This window comes from Fusarium solani, assembly GCF_023522795.1.
Source record: "Fusarium solani strain SB1 chromosome Unknown bctg00000003_1, whole genome shotgun sequence".
In the NCBI taxonomy this organism is placed as follows: Eukaryota; Fungi; Ascomycota; class Sordariomycetes; order Hypocreales; family Nectriaceae; genus Fusarium; species Fusarium solani.
In genome coordinates this window covers 3,445,349-3,467,142 of record NW_027072154.1, presented here as the reverse complement: position 1 = coordinate 3,467,142, position 21,794 = coordinate 3,445,349, and the positions used below count along the sequence as shown (strand labels likewise).

The 21,794-nt window shown below is 54.3% G+C and overlaps 7 protein-coding genes across 7 annotated transcripts; 2 read left to right on the top strand and 5 right to left on the bottom strand.

The window, feature by feature from the left end:
• Positions 1-713: 713 nt before the first annotated feature.
• Positions 714-2,125, bottom strand: MRS44_006648 (uncharacterized protein; the record flags this gene model as incomplete). Its single annotated transcript, XM_046272285.2, has 3 exons — positions 714-747; positions 802-1,996; positions 2,056-2,125. The coding sequence occupies 3 exons, from the start codon at positions 2,123-2,125 to the stop codon at positions 714-716; spliced, it is 1,299 nt and encodes a 432-aa protein (XP_046139740.1).
• A 1,184-nt stretch (positions 2,126-3,309) lies between these two features.
• On the top strand, positions 3,310-5,764 carry MRS44_006647 (uncharacterized protein; the record flags this gene model as incomplete). Its single annotated transcript, XM_046270421.2, has 5 exons — positions 3,310-3,564; positions 4,643-4,841; positions 5,159-5,481; positions 5,535-5,583; positions 5,634-5,764. 5 exons carry the CDS (start codon positions 3,310-3,312, stop codon positions 5,762-5,764), a joined length of 957 nt encoding a protein of 318 aa, XP_046139742.2.
• A 440-nt stretch (positions 5,765-6,204) lies between these two features.
• On the bottom strand, positions 6,205-7,345 carry MRS44_006646 (uncharacterized protein; the record flags this gene model as incomplete). Its single annotated transcript, XM_065621844.1, has 3 exons — positions 6,205-6,968; positions 7,028-7,261; positions 7,330-7,345. 3 exons carry the CDS (start codon positions 7,343-7,345, stop codon positions 6,205-6,207), a joined length of 1,014 nt encoding a protein of 337 aa, XP_065477916.1.
• A 991-nt stretch (positions 7,346-8,336) lies between these two features.
• MRS44_006645 (uncharacterized protein) lies at positions 8,337-9,647 on the bottom strand (the record flags this gene model as incomplete). The annotated part of the gene is made up of 1 exon (XM_046272468.2): positions 8,337-9,647. One exon carries the CDS (start codon positions 9,645-9,647, stop codon positions 8,337-8,339), a length of 1,311 nt encoding a protein of 436 aa, XP_046139744.2.
• A 1,675-nt stretch (positions 9,648-11,322) lies between these two features.
• Positions 11,323-13,469, top strand: MRS44_006644 (uncharacterized protein; the record flags this gene model as incomplete). The annotated part of the gene is made up of 4 exons (XM_065621843.1): positions 11,323-11,435; positions 11,490-11,902; positions 11,962-13,408; positions 13,457-13,469. The coding sequence occupies 4 exons, from the start codon at positions 11,323-11,325 to the stop codon at positions 13,467-13,469; spliced, it is 1,986 nt and encodes a 661-aa protein (XP_065477915.1).
• A 617-nt stretch (positions 13,470-14,086) lies between these two features.
• MRS44_006643 (uncharacterized protein) lies at positions 14,087-15,070 on the bottom strand (the record flags this gene model as incomplete). The annotated part of the gene is made up of 3 exons (XM_046273327.2): positions 14,087-14,440; positions 14,487-14,920; positions 14,968-15,070. The coding sequence occupies 3 exons, from the start codon at positions 15,068-15,070 to the stop codon at positions 14,087-14,089; spliced, it is 891 nt and encodes a 296-aa protein (XP_046139746.1).
• Positions 15,071-18,100: 3,030 nt separating this feature from the next.
• Positions 18,101-21,682, bottom strand: MRS44_006642 (uncharacterized protein; the record flags this gene model as incomplete). Its single annotated transcript, XM_065621842.1, has 7 exons — positions 18,101-18,791; positions 18,837-19,341; positions 19,406-19,718; positions 19,762-19,961; positions 20,391-20,621; positions 20,669-20,875; positions 21,625-21,682. 7 exons carry the CDS (start codon positions 21,680-21,682, stop codon positions 18,101-18,103), a joined length of 2,205 nt encoding a protein of 734 aa, XP_065477914.1.
• Between the last annotated feature and the right edge of the window lie 112 nt (positions 21,683-21,794).

Below are 21,794 nucleotides of genomic sequence, written 5' to 3'. Positions count from 1 at the left end.
AAAACATGGAGCCGGAGTCGCTAGAATTCTGTTGGTTCTAGGCGGCTTTGCCGCTGTGACCTAGCAACCATGGATGGACGCTCCTCGGCATCGGCTATTCAACAGCGAAGGCATCAGATCGATACGATACATATCTTTTGTGTGTTATTTTTTATTAGTGTTTTTCTTGATATCCTTATATAGGTAGATAGTCCGATCAGAGTCATTACAAAACGCCTCTTCTCCAGCCCCTCTCGCCTCCACGGGCATCCATCCATCAATTTCAACACGTTCGTCCACCAGCCGTCCCCCTATCTCAATCTCTTCTCCAGAAGTGAACCGGTCAAAATAGAAACCTGAATTCGCCAGCCTATCTAGTGCTTGCGGTTTCAAGGGTCAAAGGGGGTATGTGCGAGGGAAAAGATTTTGGGTAATAAAGTAATAAGAAAAAAAAAGAGCATAGTGTTGTGGTATAATGGGAGAGGTCAAGGTAAAAAGGACATTGATAGGTAGGTAGGACGTCGACGAGCCTGTTACTCTGTAACATCTCGCCCTGACAAGGGGTAATGGGTAGTGATCCGTGAACAAGACACAATGACACAAAAAAGACAAACAACCAAAGACAAGAACCGCGCCGATCCAACCGCCCGTCCCATATTGCGGCCATGGTCGTAGTGGAACCGCCCGAATCCCTGGGTCAAAGATTTGGGTTCCGAAGACATGACATTCGTAGCTTAGATAAAGTTCATGAGCCAAGGGACAATGGCGCTGCGACTTGTTAGCAATGGTTCATTCAGATACTCAGAGGCGTAAATGTCTTACCCAACCGCAACGGTGGCACCTAGTCCGAGCAGTGCTCGGTTCTTGACCTTTTCTTTCCGTAGCTCAGCCTCTGTCTTGACCTTCTTTGCTCTGGGCTGTTCCTCTTCTCGAGTCTCTTCGGTCTTGTCGGCGGCGTCCTTGTCGCCTACTGAGATATCGGCAGCCTTTCGCTTGCTCTTCTTAGCAGAAGGAGGTGCCTCTTCTGGCTCGGGCGCCTCTTCTTGCGCTTCTTCGCCCTCTGTCTCGGCCTTGGCCTGTTGCTCCTCTTCCTTGTTCTTCTGCACCATCTCCTTGGCAGCCTCCATCATCTGGGCAATCTCCTCAGCGCTGGGCGGCTTGCCAGCAGTGGGCAGAGGAAGCTCGACCTCGGTCACGGTGTGCTTGGTCTCAATTCCGTCCGCATCGGTTGACACTTCCTCCTCGACGTGAACCTTGACCTTGGGATCCTCCTCCTTGGGCTCCAGAACGATGGCGGGCTCAAACTCGGTCGACTGCATGACAATGTCCTCCTGCTTGGTCTCCTTGGTCTCGCCGTTGACGAGATCGGTCTTCTCGGTGATAGTCTCAACGGCCTCAACCTTGGTTCGGAGGCTTCGCTTTCGGGGCGATGCAGCTGCGCGCCTCGTGGTCTTGGTGGGACTGGCTGAGCGGCGAGACCGAGTAGTTCGAGGAATGACCGTTGGAGTAGGAGGAGCCAGTGTAGGCTGTGACGACTTGACCGGGTCAAACTTGGGGGGCGCCGTAATGTTCTTGGGCGGCGAATCCGCGGTGCTGGTGACGGAGATCTTGGCGGGATCGAGCAGGGCGCGGATCCAAGGGGTAATCTGATACTCATCGGCGAGGGCGAGAGCCTGCTCCGGGGGGATCCAGATGTTTCCGGCCGTCTCTTCGGGGCTCGTAGTCGCCAGAGACTTGATAAACTTGCGCTCAGCTTCCTCGTCGGCCGCTTCGGCGTATGGGAAGGTGGCCTTGAACATGCCGGTGGCCGAAACGTAACCGTCGAAGCTGCGGCGCATCAGGAAGTAGCTGTTGGGGCTCGACTTGAAGATGCCCGAGACGATACCCTTGGGGAGAGGAGCCCGCAGATGGGCGTAGTCGAAGACGCCAAGAGACGTCTGCTCAGCCTCACCAGTGCCGACCATCTTAGGTGTCAGCTTGGTTTGTCCGAGGCGTCGGCGCGCAACCAGATCCGTATCTACAAAACATGGGTGAGCCTGCAAAGTCGCGACATCGAAGCAGGTGGGTGGTCTATACAATCCGGGATGTCCTCCATCATGAGAGGGTTGTGCTTCGTAGGAAGCATGCGCTCGGCGTTGGGGGCCATCTTGTCCAATTGCTTCTCGATCGCGACCGATCCGTGTTACCTCTGGGCCGACAAAATGAATCGAAATCGCGGGACTCGACGTGGTATATCGGCGCGCAAAGGAAAGTAAGATGAATGAACAAGCCCGCGAAGCTGGAGATGGCGCGTCAGATGGTGAAGGTGAAGAGAGTTGGGCGCAGAATTGCTCGCAATCCGGGCGACGGGCCGGGGGAGAGTTTGGCCTTTTTCGACGTACCGTGTCAACGCAGGGCTTCAATTCATTCAGGGAAAAAGTAGGCCTTGAAGAACGTACAATCGCGCTTCAGGCGAAAGAGTCTGGGAGGGAAAAGGCCAGCGGTAACGGTGCTTTGGGCCGGAAATAGAGAGGGAGAGAAGAATGAAGAAAATGAAGCAGATGAGGGTGAAAAAGGATCGCGACAGGCTCGACGAGGGAAGAGCTGAGACGGGAATCCAGTCGCGCAAATTACATGCTGGATAGCGTCGAGGGTTTTAGCGGGCGGCCCTGTTGGGCGGGTTCGGCGGCCCAGGTACGTACCGAGCACCCGAAGGGGACTAGCTCCGTGTGCAGGAGTGGGGTGCTGCGAGATATAGTGGTACTTGCACCGTCACACAGTTCACTCGCAGCGTCAAGTCTCCTGTTAATGGTACGGCCAAATTACCCCCATCAACACGCCAAACTTGATGGACACCTGACTTGACATTACCCGATGGGTTCCAGTGCCATCTGGTTAGTGTGTACGTACCTCCTTTCTTGTGCAGGCTCATTTTCACAACAAAAGGAGCCACCACTTATTGGCTTTTATTGTTTGATGGGCGCTAGACGGCGTCAAATAATTCTATTCCCAGCTCGCCTCTTTCCCCCTCGTTTCCATGGATGCCACGCTCGATTCCATTGGCGCGCACGTGGGGGACTGGACGATGGGTTGCGCTGTTGGATGGATGATGGATGTGTCTGCCGCCCCTAGCAACCACACTCACCCTACCTAGCGACAGCGCCAACGCCAGCGCCGATCCAGGTCAGAGTGAACCACCCCCCAAACAAATCCCTGGTCCCCCTGGCGTTCGCTGCGCCCGGCGCGCCAGCAGGCGACTGCTCGCCCAGAAGAACGCGGGGAAATGGCATGGGTTTGGCTTTGGCGGCGCCATGTCACAGAGGACTCGTCATGGAAGCGAGATGCCGAAACATGTCCAGAGACAGACGTCGCAAGTCTGGCCAAGTCATTCACAGAGCCGAGAAACGGGTGCGACTCGTTGCCAATGGTCTCATTCCGTCTGCTGAGCCCGGCGACAAATGGGCTGCTTACAGCCCTACTGCTGCCGAGGTCGACGAATGGCGGCGCAACAAGTCACTTATCGCGCGTCTGGCATCGCATGCCGGCGTGCCTGTTTGGGCTGTCCCAGCACTGATCCGATGTTCCAAGAGGTCTAGAAGGGGTCGGGTCCAAAGGGGTTGCCGGCTCGGGACGAGCAGAATGGATGGGCCGCTCTCTTGAGCGATCTTTCTTTACTGTCTTTCTCCCCACGAGATCTCAACCCCGGACCACGCTTCTTTTCCTGACAGACCGTCTTCACATGGAGTTCCCTGCGAGACATTCTATATGTGCTAGATGCTATCGTCTCTATATCGCTGAGGTCTCCGATTTGTCGAGGTGCATTCGCATAGCGGCGAGGGGCGAGTCAATGCATGAGGATCCATTCGTCCTGTCATGCGCCCACTGCTGAGGTGCTGCGGTACGCGGGGAAAGCACGCAGTGGCAATTGAGTGCATTACTTGCTGTAGGTGAGCGAGGATTGACAGAAAGGCATTCTCAAGCCAAGGATTGTAGGATTGTGGTGATGTTGGCATTACCAAACAAGGTTTAACGATGTGTTGGTCCAGAGGATGATACGTGGTTGAAGCAATTCATTGCCTGCAGACAGATGAACGAAAAGCACCCAACTCGGGCTTCGATCCAACTAGCAGTGCTGCAACGGACGATCTCCTGGCCTACCTAGACTATCTCGATGCTGCAATCCATGTCTCAGTTGTGGTTGCGGGCACCCAGCTTCTGCTCACACAACCCAGAGGCTCAAAGCCCCAGCCGCCATAACCCCTCTGAAAACAAGCCTCATCCTCCAGGCTATCCTTCACCAGCCCAACCCCTGACAAGCACATCTCCATACCAACAGCAGCCATTGGCGACTCGTCCGTATTCAAACGCACCAAGCCCAATCAACATTCGCGAGTCAGCCTCCTGAAACCCCACCAGACGACGAGGATACCTAGGTAGCGACCGCCAAAAGTCAGAGCCCACCCTAGCACGCACCTACAGCAGAGGAACACCGCCTAGAGAGCCCCTCCATCGTCACCGCAACAAGCAAGCAACCTACCCAAGCCCCTCCAAGGACCAAGGACCAAGCTCACCTCTCCCCTGCTTCAACGAGTAAGCTTCTTCTCCTTTCTTCTCCCCTCCTCCTCTCCTCTTTCTTTTTCTCTACCCCAACCTTCACTTCTTCTTTCTACTATATCTTGAGCAGCCATTCACAGCTGCCATAGCCATCACTCTTCGACCTCAACCTCTCGGTGCTCTCCGCTCTTCTCCTATCCCCCGCCTTCCTCCAGCCTCGCCCCGCTCGCCCACCATGGCTTCTCACGATGATGATACCATGCCCGAGGAGACTCAGGGCTACAAGCTCTCCCAGCCCAAGCAGAGTCTGGCTGAGTACCAGCAGATGGGTAGGTGCAGCAGCTCCCCGTACCCCGACTTCCGTCCCGGCCTATCGTTGAGCCTCTGCCGCACATGCTTCTGTCCCAGGTGGCACCGCCTTGCAACCTCGCACCAACATGACATGATGATTCAATGCATCTGTGCTATGTGTAGCTCTCGGGCTCAAGCCGAGCTATGCCTCAGCGCATGAGCTGTGGTTCATTCTTGGATTGTCTGGTCTGGCTCAGCTTCCCCTCAGCGCAACACCAAGCATTTGCTTACCGCTTCTCCCACACCACACCTCCAAATCACTGGACTGCTCAATGCTAACATTCCTTCTCTCAAGATGCTGGCGATGAGTCCCTGCAGCGATACAAGGAGTCCCTCGGTCTCGGCGGTGGCACCGACATCTCTGACCCCAACGACCCCCGAGTCTGCATCATCCTGTCCCTGACCATGGACTCTCCCGGCCGCGACCCCGTCACCATTGACCTCTCCACTCCCGGCAGCGAGAACACCCTCAAGGACAAGCCCTTCACAATCAAGGAGGGAGCCAAGTTCACCATGAGCGCCAAGTTCAAGGTCCAGCACGAGATCCTCAGCGGTCTCCACTACGTTCAGGTCGTTAAGCGAAAGGGCATCCGGGTCTCCAAGGACTCTGAGATGATTGTGCGTTTTCCTGGCAGTTTCCGAGCTAAGCGGCATGCTGACATACTGTACAGGGCAGCTACGCTCCCAACACTGACCGACAGACCACCTACGAGAAGAGATGTAAGTCTTACACCGTTACTGCTTATATCCAGCCATTGACACCGCCACAGTCCAGGAGGAGGAGGCCCCCAGCGGCATGCTCGCCCGCGGCCACTACAACGCCGTCTCGAGCTTCGTGGATGACGACAAGAAGAAGCATCTCGAGTTCGAGTGGAGCTTCGACATTGCCAAGGACTGGTAGACCTGTAAAGGGCACCAAGGCACGGCCTAACAGGTTTGGGTCGCGTATCCTTAGGAATCGCACATAAACAAATACCACAAGCCATGAGATAATGAGATACCTGAACATTGGATAAGGACGCAACACACACAAAAACCCACATAAAAAGAGAAAATCGAGGATCGGAGCCGGGGATGGGGATGGGTGGATGCTTTGTTTCTATCATCTAGCTCGTCGCTGACGAGGCAATACTTCAACCTCACTTCCGAGTCTCGAGACTCCAAGGAGGGAAAAAAATCCGATATGCATCAAGCTCTATTTGCTATGCAACAACTCTATCTACCGCTCGGGTCCGTCAATATGCCTACTTAAAGGATCTGGTATCACATCGTTGTAAAATGTCATCAAGCCCAAGCTGGTGTGGCTTCAGGCGGTGTGTTGTATATGTATGTATGGGTTGCTCAGAGGAAATAGTCTGGCAAGGCATTACCGTCGGCAGACTTTTCGTTCCCGGGCTGCAGCTCCTTATGCATGTCATTCTCGGGGGCGGCTGCAAAGACGTTAAAGAAACGCTCCCCTGTATCGCTAACCTCGAGAACGCTGGCCATGTTGCCGCAGCGGTAGCAGTAGTTGGGGGCGCTCCATACAGTGCTGAGCCTGTCGTCGTAGAGCACCTGGAAGCCTTCTTGGCAGAGCTGGTGGGCCCTGAGGATGTGCGACATGTTGTTGACGGCCAGGAACTTCTTAACCACCTGGGCTCCAAACGTGTAGCCAGCACCTCGCGGGGAGAGGGAGAACTCGTCGCGCTCGGGGTCGGGGTCGGACCAGACGAGGTCGGCCATGGGGCCTTCGTGGGGGATCTCGCGGAAGCGATCTATGATTTTGATTTGGTCGATAGAATGGATGGAGGGGGAGAGGCCTAGACGTCGTATTAGAGCTGCTGCAGAGCAGACGCGGGCTTGAAACTGACCGCCGTGGACGCAGAATATTTGGTCGTTGATAACGACACTCAAAGTCAAAAAGTCAAACATGTCGGTAAAGTAGTGCCACACGTTGGCGTTGCCATACTTGCGCGAGCACTCGGTATAGAAGCCATATGACTGGGTGACGCCGCGCGACTCGTGGTTCCCGCGGATCAGATGCACGCGATTGGGGTATCGTAGTTTTAAACACACAAGCAGCGAGATGGTCTCTACGCTGAACATGCCGCGGTCGACATAGTCTCCTGTTCCCCGATGGTGGTTAGCCAGAGGTTTGTATTTCGTCTCCTGCGAGGGCGATTACCGAGGAAGAGGTAGTTTGTGTCGGGGCAGTAGCCGCCGATGCGAAAGATCTCGATCAGGTCAAAGAACTGGCCGTGGATGTCGCCGACGACAGTGATGGGGGCGCGGACGTGGACGACATTGCTCTCGCGCATCAGAAGCTCCTTTGTCTTTGCGCAGATGGCCTCGATGACGGACTCGGCGAGGAGCTCCTTCTTGTACAGGCGCGAGATGCACTCGTCGAGGTCGACGGATGCTGTTGCGACCCGGGGATATCAGCCTGCGAGCTCTAGGGGCCCTTCGATGGCGGGGGCGGGCGCTTACATGGTAGCCCAGGCATTGTGTGTGAGGTACGGTGCGTATGTGCGGGGAGGAGGAAAAGGCGACCGGGAGGTTCAGTTTGAGAAGATGGTCGTGGGTATCGAGGGGACTCGTGCGCCCGGAGTCATTAAGGCTGGCGGCGGCGGCTCCTGGCGGGGATGATGTCTGGAGGAGAGCTTGATGGTTCTACCATGATCGATCGGAGACGAAGCGGGACAGGTTCACATGGGGGCGTCGCGCGGAGAGAGGAAGGGCGGTCGAGAGCGAGAGTGGCGTGAGGACACTAGAAGGAGTATCGCGACATAGTGAAGGGAGCGAGAGAAGCGATCATGTCGAAGCACGGGCGAAGGAGGATTGCTTGTTAGGGCGGTGGGATGTTTAGCCTGGTGTCGTGTGAATTGCTTAGTCGTCGCTGATCACACAGCTCGGCGGGAAAAAACGCCCGGCCGAGCTCCCCCACACTTTGACACCACCATCGGCAGATGGCAGATGAGAGCTGGAACTTGCCGGTAGTTGACGGCCAGTCCAGTCCTTGTATGGATGTATCTTGCCTTTGGATTGTCTGTTATGAAGCTTGGAACAGTACCGGTCGAGTTCAGGACAGGTGAGTGATCTGTTTTGCCCATATTCAACATCTCTGATATCACAAGGGCAGTTTCGTGGGTAAAACACCACACTGTTTCTACATATTCTAATGTCTTTTTAAACCCACCAGCCATAGCCCCTCTGTAGGTGTGTTAAGAGTACCACACGGGTCGAGAAATAAACGAGACACCAGATCACCGAGAGTGTTAGCTTCCTAGCTCCTCTTAAGCATAGGTAATGATGAGCTAAATGCATATTTAATTAAGGTATAGTTTAGGGCTCCGTTGCCTATTTTTACTATACTCTCTTTATCATCTTTAGGGGAGGATAAGCTAAAGGGTTTAAACAGGTCGTATCTCTCTTTCCTCGGCCCGGGTGAGTACCTATGCATGATCAGAGTTCTGTCTCGAGCCTTGATCATCACCTCAACGGCCCCCCACAGTCATGAAATACAAGCTGCCTGTCACTGCGTCCACATTCTTCGGCGCACCGAGATACAAAAGATCTGTGCCGTCAGATCTCATCATGGCCTGCAGGCGCTGCACTCCCTTGCCCGTTACCGCCTTGAGCTCGTTGTTGGTCCACCCGGCGCTGCCAGTCTTCTCAAGAACCCAAGTACTACCGCCGGAGACACAATAGTAGATGCGAACGGTTGTGCCGTCGTGCGTTATGCCAATGGCGGCGCTCGTGTTCTCGCCTGAAAAGATCAACTCACGAGCCCAAGGGTTCGCTGTGCCAAAGGTTGCCCTCGCGCGGTGGACTTGCCATCCCTGATAGGACTTGGGGGCGAAACGGTATGCAATGTTGATGTGGACCTCGCCAGCTGCGCCCTCATAGAGGGCAAGCTTTGCGCTCTGGAACGCCGGGACAGGCGTGGCACCGGTGTCTCCGTCGTAGGTCTCGCCAGATGTGAGGGGTTGGAAGACGATGTCCTTGGTCTCCTGAGTGATGGGCAAGGTGACTGTTGCTCCAGAGGCGGATCGATACTTGTCCGACGAAGGCGTATAACGCACATAACTTCCCTCATGCCGGACCCCAGAGGCAGGGAACTTGGCCCATTCCCACTGGAGATGAACGTCGCCGTCGGAAGAAAACTGGATATCATCAGGATACACCGAGTAGCCTGTTCTGTAGGCAAAGATGCTGATTCGCGCCCATTTCTTGGAAGAAGTCGTATACTTGTAAAAATAGCCACCTCGAGCTGAACCGTCATTGCTCGATTGTCCTCGGACAATCATCCAGAGGTTACCGTCAGCATCACGCTTCACCACGGGATACGTAACCCGAAGGGTGTGGTCAGGCATCTCTGAGCTGCGATCCACGAGGGTTGCACTGTTGGCTGAGGAAGAGCGGAAGTAGTTCCATGGTTCATTGTGCATGCTAGTGAAGACGTGGACATAGCCGTCTCCATCAACAGCGATGCTAGGAGTGTTGTGGCCATTGTCGTCGAGGAACTCGGAGCACTCTCCACTCGAGGTCTTCAGACAGTCCCGCGAAATAGCACCGTTTGCCTGAGCACGACGAACAACCATAACATTATGATTGGCTTTCGATCCCTCCAGAGGATTTCGCAGATAGGTCAACCATTGATAGCCGTTGAACTCATCGAGGGGATTCCACCACGCCGACTGGCTGTTGACGTCGACTGCTGAGGAGATGGTGACCAGGGTCCCAGGGTTGATCGTGGCAGAGACGGAAGCTGCCAGAAGGCAGGCAAAAAAGATGGAGGTCCTCATGCTGGCGACCTGACCTGTCCCAGACGTATAGGCAAGGAAGATGAGGCCGAACCTCGCCCATGGCAGCGCTTCATGTGTTTATATACCCATCTCTTGTGACGCCTCGGCTATGTATGAATGCGGACCTCTCGGAGTTGAAGTAACATGATGATGGTCGTATGAATGGATACCGGGTGGGGACAGATGCAGGAGTTTCATCACGGTGATAATTAACCTTGAAGATGATGTGGATGCCAGGAAGCATAGATATCTCAAGATGTCATATCATGCTTGACTGGACTACAGAGCTCAATCTCAGGTCCTCCTAGGATCAGTAACGGCAAAAAGGGGTGACGATCTATCAAGTCAAAACTGGAAGGTTGGAGGTTTTGAAACATGTGCAGCTTGTAGGAGCCTTCATTCAGACAAAGCTCCGGGGTCATGGCCGGCGGTGGTGGTTCGGATGGCGTGTCGAGAGCGGAACCCCGGACTGAAGCCCGATGCCTACAGGAGATCCGCCTCGACGGATAATTCCGGGTAAATCAAAGTGATAGGTGACAGGTGGGATATTGTAGACTATGGGCCCAGATGGGGGTCAAGTCAGTCTTGTTTCATAAGACTTTCCTGCTTTGGTTGTGATGCTATAGGTAGGACGGCGTCTGCCCTTATTGTTGAGTGTTTGCAAAGCTGTGTCATATTGCTGCTCCATGTGGTACTGAATCGTGATAGATCTATTAGTAGTATATGCCAACGGGGGCTGTGAGCGCAAACAGTCTCGAACGAGGTTTAACTGCTGTAATGTATACGGGCGCATCGTTTGGGTACGTAGTAAGCGAACTGTCCTTCACTGTATTCCAGTTTAGGTAGGTGCCCAACTCAAATTCGATATAGCAAACCAAAGGTGTTGTTCGTGCGCATTCAAACAAATTAAAATAATTTGGCTTTCCAACGTGTTTGCTTACCAAAAAGCGAAATTACGATCATGTCAAAGATAAGGCTCGGAAAAAGAGTGTCTCCCTCGAGATGCCTGAAGTTTATTTTATCGTACCTTATGCATTGTTTCGTTTTACTCTGACTCGGCAGGGGCCTGGTCCGTGCGCACGCGACAACCTCAGCATCGGATCTCGACGACCCAATGAGTGGCATCGCCATCTCTGTTACTCAGGCTGCAACGGAATCCGCCTCTTCACCGACCCGAGGGCTTCAATAGAATCACCCTGAGCCCTCCAAGGATCAACCGGATGAGGCCCCTCTGAGCGTTTCCCCCGCAAGCAAGCCCGTGCAGGTTCCGCCGAGGGGGTCCTTTCGCATTGGATGTCGCGTCCGCGCGCTATCGTTGTTGGCAAGCTTGGGCTGTAGTATCCCAACGCCCTCGCTCCTCGACTATTATTGCTGCTGCTGCTCTCCAGTCACGCCGAGGACTCTGTTGTGCAACCTATCACAGCGTCACATGAGACTGGCCTCAGATCAGACCGCCCGCCCAGCTCTTGTCCTGTCGACGTCCGGCGCGGAAACCGTCCTCGCGCCCGACCAACTCGCTGACGAGGCTGTCGTCGCTTTCTCTTTGCCATCCATCCGCCTGTATTATAGACGCCACCACCTTGGTTGAATTTCGGGCATAGCATTTCTTTCTCCCCGGAAATTCGCTTCCCTTAACTGCTTTCGCTTCCTGGTACGTCGAGTTACATCACCCATCATGCCCGACTCGGCCCCAGGCCAGACACGGCCAGACGAGGCTCGCTGCTATAACTGCGGCACCTCGGGCCATTGGGCTATCGCATGCCCAGAGCCTACTCGAGAAACTCCAGCGTAAGTGGTCTAAAGTCTGGTCACAGCGGCTGTACGCTGCTAACTATCCTGCAGAGGTCTCGCGGCTTGGAGGAATGCCAATACTTCGGGTCAAGGGGGCCACAAGGAGCAACATGGAGGTTCGAAAAAGTCCAAGGGGCCCATTATCACCAAGTACGCCCCTACTCCAGCTCCAGGGTCAGTTGTGACCAGATACGGGCCTCCGCCCGGCTATGGTCCTCCGTCTGCGCCTTACCCCGGAGCTCCCTCCTATCCTCCCCAGTACCCTCCATATGGATCTGCAGCTCCCGGTTATGCGCCTGGCTACGCACCTCCGGGTTACTCGCACTCATACCCTCCGCCCTCATACGGCGGTCCGCCTCCAGGTCTCCCACCTCCTCCTGGTCCACCTGCACCATATGGCCCTCCTCCGCCACCTCAACCAACTCAGCCGCCGGGACCACCACCCTCATACTCACGGCCATACGGTCCTCCCCCAACTCCCCGTCAAGACCATGCGCCCTACAGCTCGCACCCACCATATCAGTCATATCCTCCGCCCACGCCCCCGCCATACGGGCAGCATGCGCCTCCGTATCCCCTCCCTTCCCTCCTCACAGTGCACCACCTGGGTATGGACATCCTCCACCTCCCAGGCCAGGCCCATCTCCAGGACCACCTCCCACACCACAGCCCAGCCGGGCATCAGGATCACCACCTATACCACGCCCAAACACAGTCTCGACGCTTCCCCTGCCACCATCTCTTCCTCCCAAGCCATCCCTCCCTCCGAAACCACCTCAGCCTGGTCGTCGCCGTGATTTCCCTGACCACTCTCGTGATCACCGGAATAGACGAAGACATGAGCGCCACAACCGTAACCATGATAACCGGCAGAAGAAGAATCAGCCTCATCCTCGGCAACCGGAGCGGCAACTGGAGCAAAAACCTCGCGAAAATCCCCAAAGACCTGAAACAAAAGCTCCAAATCTTCCGAAACCAACCCCATCACCGAAACAGGAGCAAACAGCACAACCCGCCGCTAAGCAAGAGTCGAGCACACCCATTGAGAAGGTTGAAACGAAGAAGCCTGACACCGAGGTCTCGAAAACTGTTGCACCACAAGTAGTACCTGACACGACACCCAACAATGCCACTGACACAGATGACCTGGAATGGGATGAGAAGACAGCCTTCAAAGAACTAGAAACGGCACATCCACCAGATGAAGTGGGCAAGCCTCTGCCTGCAGAGTACAATGACGAGGTGCTTCTTCCAAGAAAGTGGGATGCAAAATGCATCGAATCGGACTATGTCCAGGCTGACAATATCGAGGAGTATGTCAAGCCGATACATGAGACGCCGTATTGGCCATCGATCGAATTCGACCCAGCATTTGTGCGAGATGGCAAGCTCCCCAGCGGAGAAGCGGTATCTGGGCTCCCAGCTGAGTTTCCACCAAAGGGCCCTGAAGCAGTGCGGAGTGAAAGCTCCGAGAGTGGGGAGGTCCATGAGCAACGCTCCAAACGTGGCCATTCTAGTGACAATGACCGTGCCGAGCGACCTCTCAAGAGACAGAGATCCCGGAGTGCTCCTAACCCCAGCCGCAAAGGATCAAACGACGGGGATTCCAGTCGGTGGGATAGGCAGGGGGTCAAGCGCAGATCACGTCGGGACAGTTCCGGACATCGAGGAACGGAGGCTCGTGAACGAGATCGACGATCTCCCGAAAGAACAACATCTTACCATCGAGATCGGAGTCGAGATGGCAGCAGGGGTCGAAGCAGAGACCGCAGCCGTGGTCGCAGTCGAACACGTACTCATACCCCGGCTTCACGGTCAGTGTCCAACGCCTCATCCGGGTTGGACTCGTTGGAAGCCGAGCTGCTGGGACGAGATATCAAGGCCAAGACTCCCGAGGAAACACCAAAGCGAAAGCCGTCTGGGGGCAGCAAGCCCAAACGTCGTCAAACGAAGCTCGACTCTGCATACAGGTAAGCCACCAAAGCGTCGTGAAGCATCACTAGCTAAGTCTTGAACAGCCGTCGTTGGTAGGCCATATATGGCCACGCACGTTGCCGCCCTCACCTTCTACTCGAATGGTATCATGTTCCTTTTTTGTTCTTCCTCCACGGGACCGCAGCTCTTTGTTGCGTGACCCTAGGCCAGGCACTGCTCCCTTACGTTTCCTTTTCTTTTCCCACTCGTCAGCTAGGGTCTAAAGCTTTTCCGGAATGGCGCTCTGGTATTGGTTTACTTTTAACGATTTCATGACCAAGGTGCATGGCCGGCGTCTTCTATAGCATTCACGAGGTATGCGTGGATACATTCTTAATCTTACTCTCATTCGGTCCATATGACATCTTTCCAACTATTCTTCTATTTCCATTGACCGTACTCCGTTCTCCTGGCTGCTCCAGATTCCATACATGATACCATGGTTCTGGCCGTGTCATAGCCAACCCCGTGCCCTGTGTGCCTGGCCTCCCCTCTTTCTCTTCCCATCCTTCTGACTTGATGACAATGACAAGATGCCAGATGCTTAAGATGGAGCGCAGAGACGCATCAATGGCCGAAGTAGGTGCTTATACGCTATGGGCCTCTGTAGCACATACATGGATGTCCGATAGGACTTGTCCAACCCTCCCCTACACGACACGCTAGATAGGCGCCTAGTTCTTGCGGGCAATCTCCATGCGCTTCTTGAGACGGTAGGCAAAGGCTCGCTTGCGCGCAGCAGCAGACTGCGTGAAGGCACCAGAACCTCCAAAGGGACCAGCAGCCGCGCCGTTGCGAACACGGACGATGCAGACATTCTCGGCGCCTCCAACGCTACCCTCGCAGGTCATTCCCTCGGGCATGCGCACCTTGAGGGGGAAGTCGGTGTTTGTGGCCAGAGACAGGCCCTGGATACCGAGTCCGGGGACGTCTTGGGTGACCTCGGCCGACTGGAAGGCATCAGGGTCGGTGCCGCCAGATGTAGCATCGATGTCAGCGGTCATGGGTCCAGCGCCATCTTGGTTGACCTGCAGGTGTTAGTGGCTGGAGATACCTCGAGTGAGGAAAACATACCTGTCTATAGGTGAGTGTCACTTCACCATCATCCGACGCGGTGGGAAGGCCAGAGGAAGCACCGTCGCCGGCAGTGGCTGCAACACGAGCCTCGGGGGGACCATCATTCTTGTCGCCGCCCCTTCCTGCGGCACCACCTCCAAAGAGACCGCCCAGGAGGTTTCCAAGCTGTCGGCGGTGCTTTCGCGCGCCAGGTAGGTTGGACAAGTTATCCTCAACTCCCACGCTCTCGGAGGAGCCATTGTTGGTTGGGACGTTGCCGCCAGTACCAAGGAAGTTGGAGATCATGACGGAAGCATCAACGGGACCATTGCCCTGGGTCCGGCCAAGGGCACTGGCTTCACCGCTGCGAATCTCGCGGTCACGGATGATGGAAGTGTCGGCCTGAGAGCCGCACCTGTTGCTGGAGCAATCACGAGGAGTTCCATCCGCGACTTGCTTGTGTTAGTAGACCTTTCGAGTGAAGGGGAATAAGACATACTGCTCAGACCGGGCATGGAGACACCGTTGGCACCCTCAACAGACATGACCACGCCGTGGGCTGAGACGGCGGTGGCAAGAACGGAGACGGTGAAGAAACGCATCTTGAAGGTCTTGAGGTTTTTGAAAAGAGGTATTACAGTGAATAGGGTATAGAATGAGTTGCCTCCAGGGCGTTGAATGTAGATGATGGAGAAGAGTAGAACAGAGAAGACTGGCTTGCAGTTGAATTGATGATCACATTGCAAAGATCTTCTCTTCTTATATACCTTTCCAAGGCTCACATGTCGACTAAATCTCCGTGCATCATGAAGTCCCAATTTGGAGGCCGTCGCGAAAGAAAAAAAAAAGAGGGCATCTGTGAAGCAGACTAGCCCAGCAGCAGCTTCAGGTGTTGCTGCTCTGGTTGATGTCTGTCCGTTGAGGCTGAGCATGTACTGGTGCGGTTCAGGTTTCGAAGTTTTGGTTTCGTGTTTTGGTCAGGCTGGAGACGGCGCCCCAATCACGGACGTGATTCGAAACTTGAACTCGGTGGTTTTTGAAGGTCAAAGCACACATGTGGTTGGAGGAGTACTGTGAGGACCGCCAAATTGAGTCTTTCTTGCATATTAAACAATTCAATTTTGATAATAATCACTTTCTAAAGTCTTTCTTACTCTAAGGATATTTTTAATAAATTTTATTCTTCTCTTGCAAGTCAGTTCAAGCCAGCCACTTCTGTGGTTTCAACCTCTCGTTACCCTGCAAGTTTCAGGCAACTCTTGGCCGCCCTCCTCTAAATGCGATTGGACTCCTGAGGGTTTCATTTTGCCGATCTTCTAGAAACAAAAGATCTACGCTGGGCTTCGATACTTGTGTTAGCGCTCGGAACGAGAGTTTCCATTCGGTGACTCCATCACCACCGAAACACCTCGAAACCCGAAACCTCAGCTCCAAGTTTTTCTTACTCTTGGGAGTTGCACACGGGGGAGGCTTGGCTACTCGGGAAGATGCGATTGGGCCTTTTGCGATCTGAGATCTATAATTCGGTTGCTATGCCGACTTTTTTCGGTCACCGTGAATCGCTACACCTGCCTGTTTTGTTATAGCCATCCTCGTCAGTTCTCATTGTTATCATCGACGTTGTGTTGGGCTATGTATGTCCTTCTCCCTTGCTGTCTTCGGCAGAATACTCAGTCTCGGCTACGACTCCCATTAGCGCCAACTGTTCCATGCGTGCTTGAACACGACCCCCATTTAGACTTGTTGATCTGTCATTTGTGCCCCCAAGGGTGCCCAACTACCTTGTGGCTGTGCCCGATATCGACTACGTGCTGCGGAGAGAGATCATTTGTAACCCATCGGTGCCTGGGTTAACTTTTGGAACATGGTCCTTGTACTTCTTGTCCGTGGTGTTCACAGCCAGCTTTCTATGAAGATTATCTCAAACTCACCTTTCCTACCATACTAGGCAGGTATTTTTAATATTTTAAAGACATTCTGCAACTGTTTGCAAGACTTGATAAGGGAATCAGCTAAGTATTGTTCACTTTGGATATGAAGGGTTCTGGTATAGGGTGGAATGGGCTTCACAGCTGTTAGCCACAACTTAACAAATCAACCTTCTAACGCCATTCAAACTTGGTCATGAAGGATCTTGGTATCGGAGAATCTAATGAGCCTGATAGTCACAATATTGACAAGTTCCTATTTGCAAAACGGCTTGGGTAGCTGCTCAGATGGCTGATTCCAGTTCCGTGTCTTGCAAACATAATTGCAAGTTAAAAGTTGGCAGCCAGAAATCCCCGGTTTCATGGTCTAACGGTTATGACTGCGGATTCTGATTCCGCCAGCGAGGGTTCGACTCCCTCTGAGACCTTTCTTTTTGCATCGTTGTCAATTAATTTAATATCCCGTTGTGTCGTCGCTTGTCGTCCAAATTTAGGTTTAAGGTTTATTTTTGTTGATGCGCTGTCAACGTGCAATATCCTAAGGATTAGGAAGGTAGTATTATTTTTAGGCGGCCATGTGGGATGTCATTGGCCGTATCCGGAAAGGGAAGTCTTTAAGCGACGGGGACTTTTAGGGTACGTAGCTTGAATGTCACGATGTCTCTCAGGCTCCCTTTTTTTGGTGTTTTGTCCATTTGAGACAAGTCAGTTTGTCTAACCGAAATGATCGCCAGGCCGTCCCCTCTGTTCCAGCAAGGCGACTGGTCCGGCAGATGTCAAAGGGGCCAGCAGACAGTAGCCGCGCTGCAAAATGGGGGGCAGGGCAGGCGGGCTACCACACCGGCAAGCACACCACCCGGATCTACGGTAGAGCCCGGCGCACACACACCTCCCCCCTTGTCGTGCTTGAGGAGGAAAGAGGAATCTTGGCTTTGGAGGCGGTGCTACGGCGAGGGAGAGGGTGCCTTGTGATACACGTGCGCAACGTCGGTCAGACACACGAAAGCGAAACGTGCGGCCAGAGTGTGTCAGGTGTTCTCGGCCGAGATTTCTTGTCGAATCACCACATTTGACAAGCTGCAGGCCCTTGCCTGGGCTTGCATATTCCTCTCCTGTGGGGCCGGAGTGAGGGGAGGACCCTGAGGTGTCACCGCCGGGGCAAATCAGAGCTGCAGCTGGGCCAATGCGGCAGGCAATCGTCCTCGATCGAGACCCAGCATGCCGGGGAATCATCAAAGACCCAAAGGACAACGGCCACGGGCAGCTCCGTACATGTATGGAGAAGTTCCAGATTCCAGGCTAGAGCAACAGCTTCCACGCTAGAGCAGACCATGTGAAGCAAGAGGTGGGGGTCGCGGAGAAGAAGTGTCAGTGGGGACACCGTCTTTTTGAAGCCATCGTGAGATGCAAATTTCTGTCGAGTAGCACTCGAGGCTAGATTGGGATAGTCTCGGCTGTGAGCGAGTCAACAACGGGGAAACCTTTCCTTGTCTAGTATTACGCTACGATTATGGCTAAATTAGGCCCTTCTATCTATCACTAGTAGATGCTCCGTGGCACGGGGCCGGTAGTCATGGGTGCTGACCGCAAAAGCACAAACTTTTGTCTTCTCGCTCTCTTAGATGTCCAAACATGTAATGACCAACCCGCTGCAGCATCTGGACTGGAACCAGAATCCACCAACAACAAATCGCAGAATAGAAATCAAACAATCAAATTTTCAAACCCCAATCCTCGCAGATCACGTAACCAGTTGACGCTCTCAGTTCCCCGCGAATCCTGCATGGCCCACGCCGCCTTGAGCATCTCAATGGCCGTAAAGAGATAACCCCATGGGCAAATGTCCCAGATCGACAAGAGCCGTGTCATAGTCCACGTACGCTTTTCTGGATCACGCGTCTCGGCTCCTGCAATAAACGTTGGCCACGATGAAGCTTTATAGTAAACATCGTCTTCGCCAATTGCAGCCAAGTGGCTCAGCGTGTCTTGCAGGAGAAAGTCCGTGTCAATCGTCCTCATAGATCGTACCAAGGGCAGCGCTTGTAGAATGTAGAGACACGCGGCTGACCTGTGTGCCGCCGCTAGGTGCACTCGGCTTTCGAGGTCCATGGTGACATTGTGTTGTCGGAGATAGTCGGCCCATGCCCCAATGTCGACAGCAAGCGCTTGATCAATCAGGGCAAGCGCCTCATCGGCTGCTGTAAGGGACTGGTCGGTCCATGGCGTCTGGTGGGACAGCTGAGATGCAGTCAAGATGATATTCAGGATATCCGGTGGACATGACAGGGAATTGGTCAACTCGACCCGCTTCATTACAGGCAGGAACTGGAAAGCTTGTCGAGCAACACGGGCAGCGAGACCTCCCGACGTCAAGGTCGAGCCCAGGATGTTGTAGCTACAAGGGTCAGCAGTGTTGGTGGTGTTCGGATGAAGGACTTACATGAAGCTGTCTGTAATGACACGGTCCCGTAGCATCCTACTGGATGCATCCGTGTTACTATCTGGGTTGAGCAGCGCCATGATACTTGTGGCGCCCTCGAGGTGGGCCCTCCAGCTCTGGTTCTCCGACTTGTCAAGATCAATCAGATCGAACTTGATGAAGAAGTGCATGGCGGCCAGAGCCACCTCGCTGCCGGCAGGGTCAAGGGTGTCAAGCACCTCGCGAAGGTGGCTCATGGCCTTTTGCTTGGCTGTCAATGCATCAATGAGGGCTTGCCGTGTCACGAGGTCTCTCGATCTAAGCTGAGAGAGGTAGCCACCAGGATCCGAGAGGCCGGGAGGGATGTCGCTGACACGGCGGAAGATGTTGGACCAATGAAGGGCTGATGTCGCAACGAGAATCTGCAGAAGAAGTGGATGTTTCCGTGTCAAGGGGAGAAGCTCGCGAAACGGGTTGTCCTCGGGTGTGTCTCGCACCACGAGATCTTTGCAGACCCTCTCAGAAACTGGCACATGCGTTAGCGTGACTGACAGAGATGAGGGGGAAACGCCACTGTTGGGTGGACTGACAGTGGGATAGATAGTATCGTGAGGTGCGGTCGAGGTCCTGGAACAGTGGATCGGTTAGAGCTCCCGGTGGTTGCAAGGGCGAGTCGGCCTGGGGAGACTGTTGCCGGTTCATCTGCTGGGCGGCTTGCTCTCTAGCCTGCTGGACTAGCTGGGCCAGTGGGTGCTGGTCGCTGGGATCTGGCCTAGGCTGGGGACGGGGCAGGCCATGACCCGGCTGTTGGCCCGGAGGAGACGGCGAAACACTGAGAGAGGAGGAACCGGAAACATCCCCATCATCGGGTATCCTCCGACCGGGCGGCGGGTTGATATTGCCCTGCGAGTCAATGCCTTGTGTCCAGACGAAGACCTTGCCATACCCGAGGCATTCCTGCCCCGAGACCGCGCACTTGTGGCATGTCGGCCACGAGCGGTCGCAGCGCAGGCGTCGACGACGGCAGTTGTGACACGGTTTGGTGTTGCTTGGCGGCATGCGCCGGGCGCTGACTGAGCAGCCAGACAGCTAGGGCGGGCTCTTTTCGGTGCGGACAGCGGTTGAGAGCAACGAGGGGGCTCGAGACTACAGAAGGTTCATGATGGTCTGGTCGCGGATGGAGAAAGACGAACGAGATAGGATGGGAAAGAGGTGGATGATGCAAAAGAGAGAATCGATGATGATGACGATAGAAGAAATGGTAGCGTGTCGTGGAAGACGTGGAGGGAGAAAGAAGAGGGGAACAAGTGGAGGGGTAGGTTGGCAGGCAGGTAATATTTTTGGTCTTGGAGAGAACCTTCCTCAAGTTGGAGAAGGAATGAATGGATGACCTTAGACGGCAGGCGCAACCACAATGAACCAAGATCCAAGATCGGGCACGTTTTTCCTATCCTATCACCTTTCTAGGGCAGGTGCAGGCACGCATCAGATCCCATGACTCGACTCCAATGGAGGCTCACGATGCGATCATGTATAACGTTGTATGTAATCACCTCACGTCAACTAAGAACGTACCAATGCCAGTCGATCCCAGGTATCGTCCGTCTCGCCTCACCCCTCGCTCGTCGCCTAGCTCTCCGCAACCTCTTTGAGAGCCGCCGCCCCACGTTGGCGACACGCCAGCAGCAATGCAAGCCCTTGCTTGCTTGCCATCCAACCTGGACGCCCTGGCCTGGCGAGCATCGACACCCTCTGGCACGGCACGCCTCGCACCAGCACCAGCCTTCGACCTCCGCCAAATCCCGACTACGGCCGATGCCGTCCTGCCCCAATGCGGAAAGGAAACGACATACCGTGCAGCCGAAGCTCCGGGACCTGCATCATAAACCTTCCATCAGAACTCGCAGAAAGCTTGTCATTGTGGGCTGTGCCCAGGCCGTCCAGCCAGAGCACACAACCACGCCAAAAGAGGAAATCAGCTGTCACTCGTCGCGTCTCCGGACCCAGAATTGCGATGAGGAGCTTGATGCCTTTTTCTTTTTGGCTCTGGACAACAAGGCCTGACAATGACTAGTTCAGGCCTTGATGGCTCTCTCTGCCCATGGTTCGCAGCTGTGGCTGGCGTTACTCAGCGCGGCTCTGCTATCACAACTCCCCCCGTCCCGTCCTCGGCGTATCAACTCCGGCTTGGTCTGCAAATGAACTGACTGGCATGAAGGTAGTTTGTTAGCTTGAGCAAAGCTTGCTTGCGCTTGTGATCGTCTCCTTGGCCCACGAGGCAGAGCCCTGACTTCTCGTCCTTCCATTTACCTCCACATGCTCCTCCGCAACTCCACCATAATATTGCGACAACGGACTTCACGATAGTTCAATTTTTTCTCTTCCCCTTTCACCGTTATTCCCCTGCCTCTATTGGGTTCGCTTCCATGACACATTGACGCCTTGCTCCTCCCACCATCTTCTTAATATGACACATTGTGGCGACGCGTCGCCATCTGGTGGAGATGGCCCCGAGGCCAGACTCTGGAGCTCCCCAAAATAGGAAAGCAGAAAGCATCTTCTGCGTTTATCTCACCGCTACGGCCTGGAAATAGTCGTTCCACGGCTCTTGGAAGCATCGTCAAGTCCGTCCAGACCGAGATGGCATGCCCACAACGTGTTGCGATATCGCGAGTCTGGTCCACGCCATGGCCAAAGCAAGCAGAATAGGAAACAGTATAAAGAGATGGAACGGCGGCTCTCAATTATCACGATGATATCAGCAACGGATCAGTGAAGCTTAAGCATCTCGGTCTCTCAACGGTCTCACAATAAGGACTCTCCGAAACGCTATTCTCCTCCTCCGCAAACTCGTCAGATACCTGCATAGTTGCACATTTCTCTTGTAATATTTAATATTCCTGAGTCTATCATCCACTGCTTCGGCTCTTCTTTTCTCTCCCGGTCCCTGACAGATCAGTTTGCCAGCCTCAGGGGTTT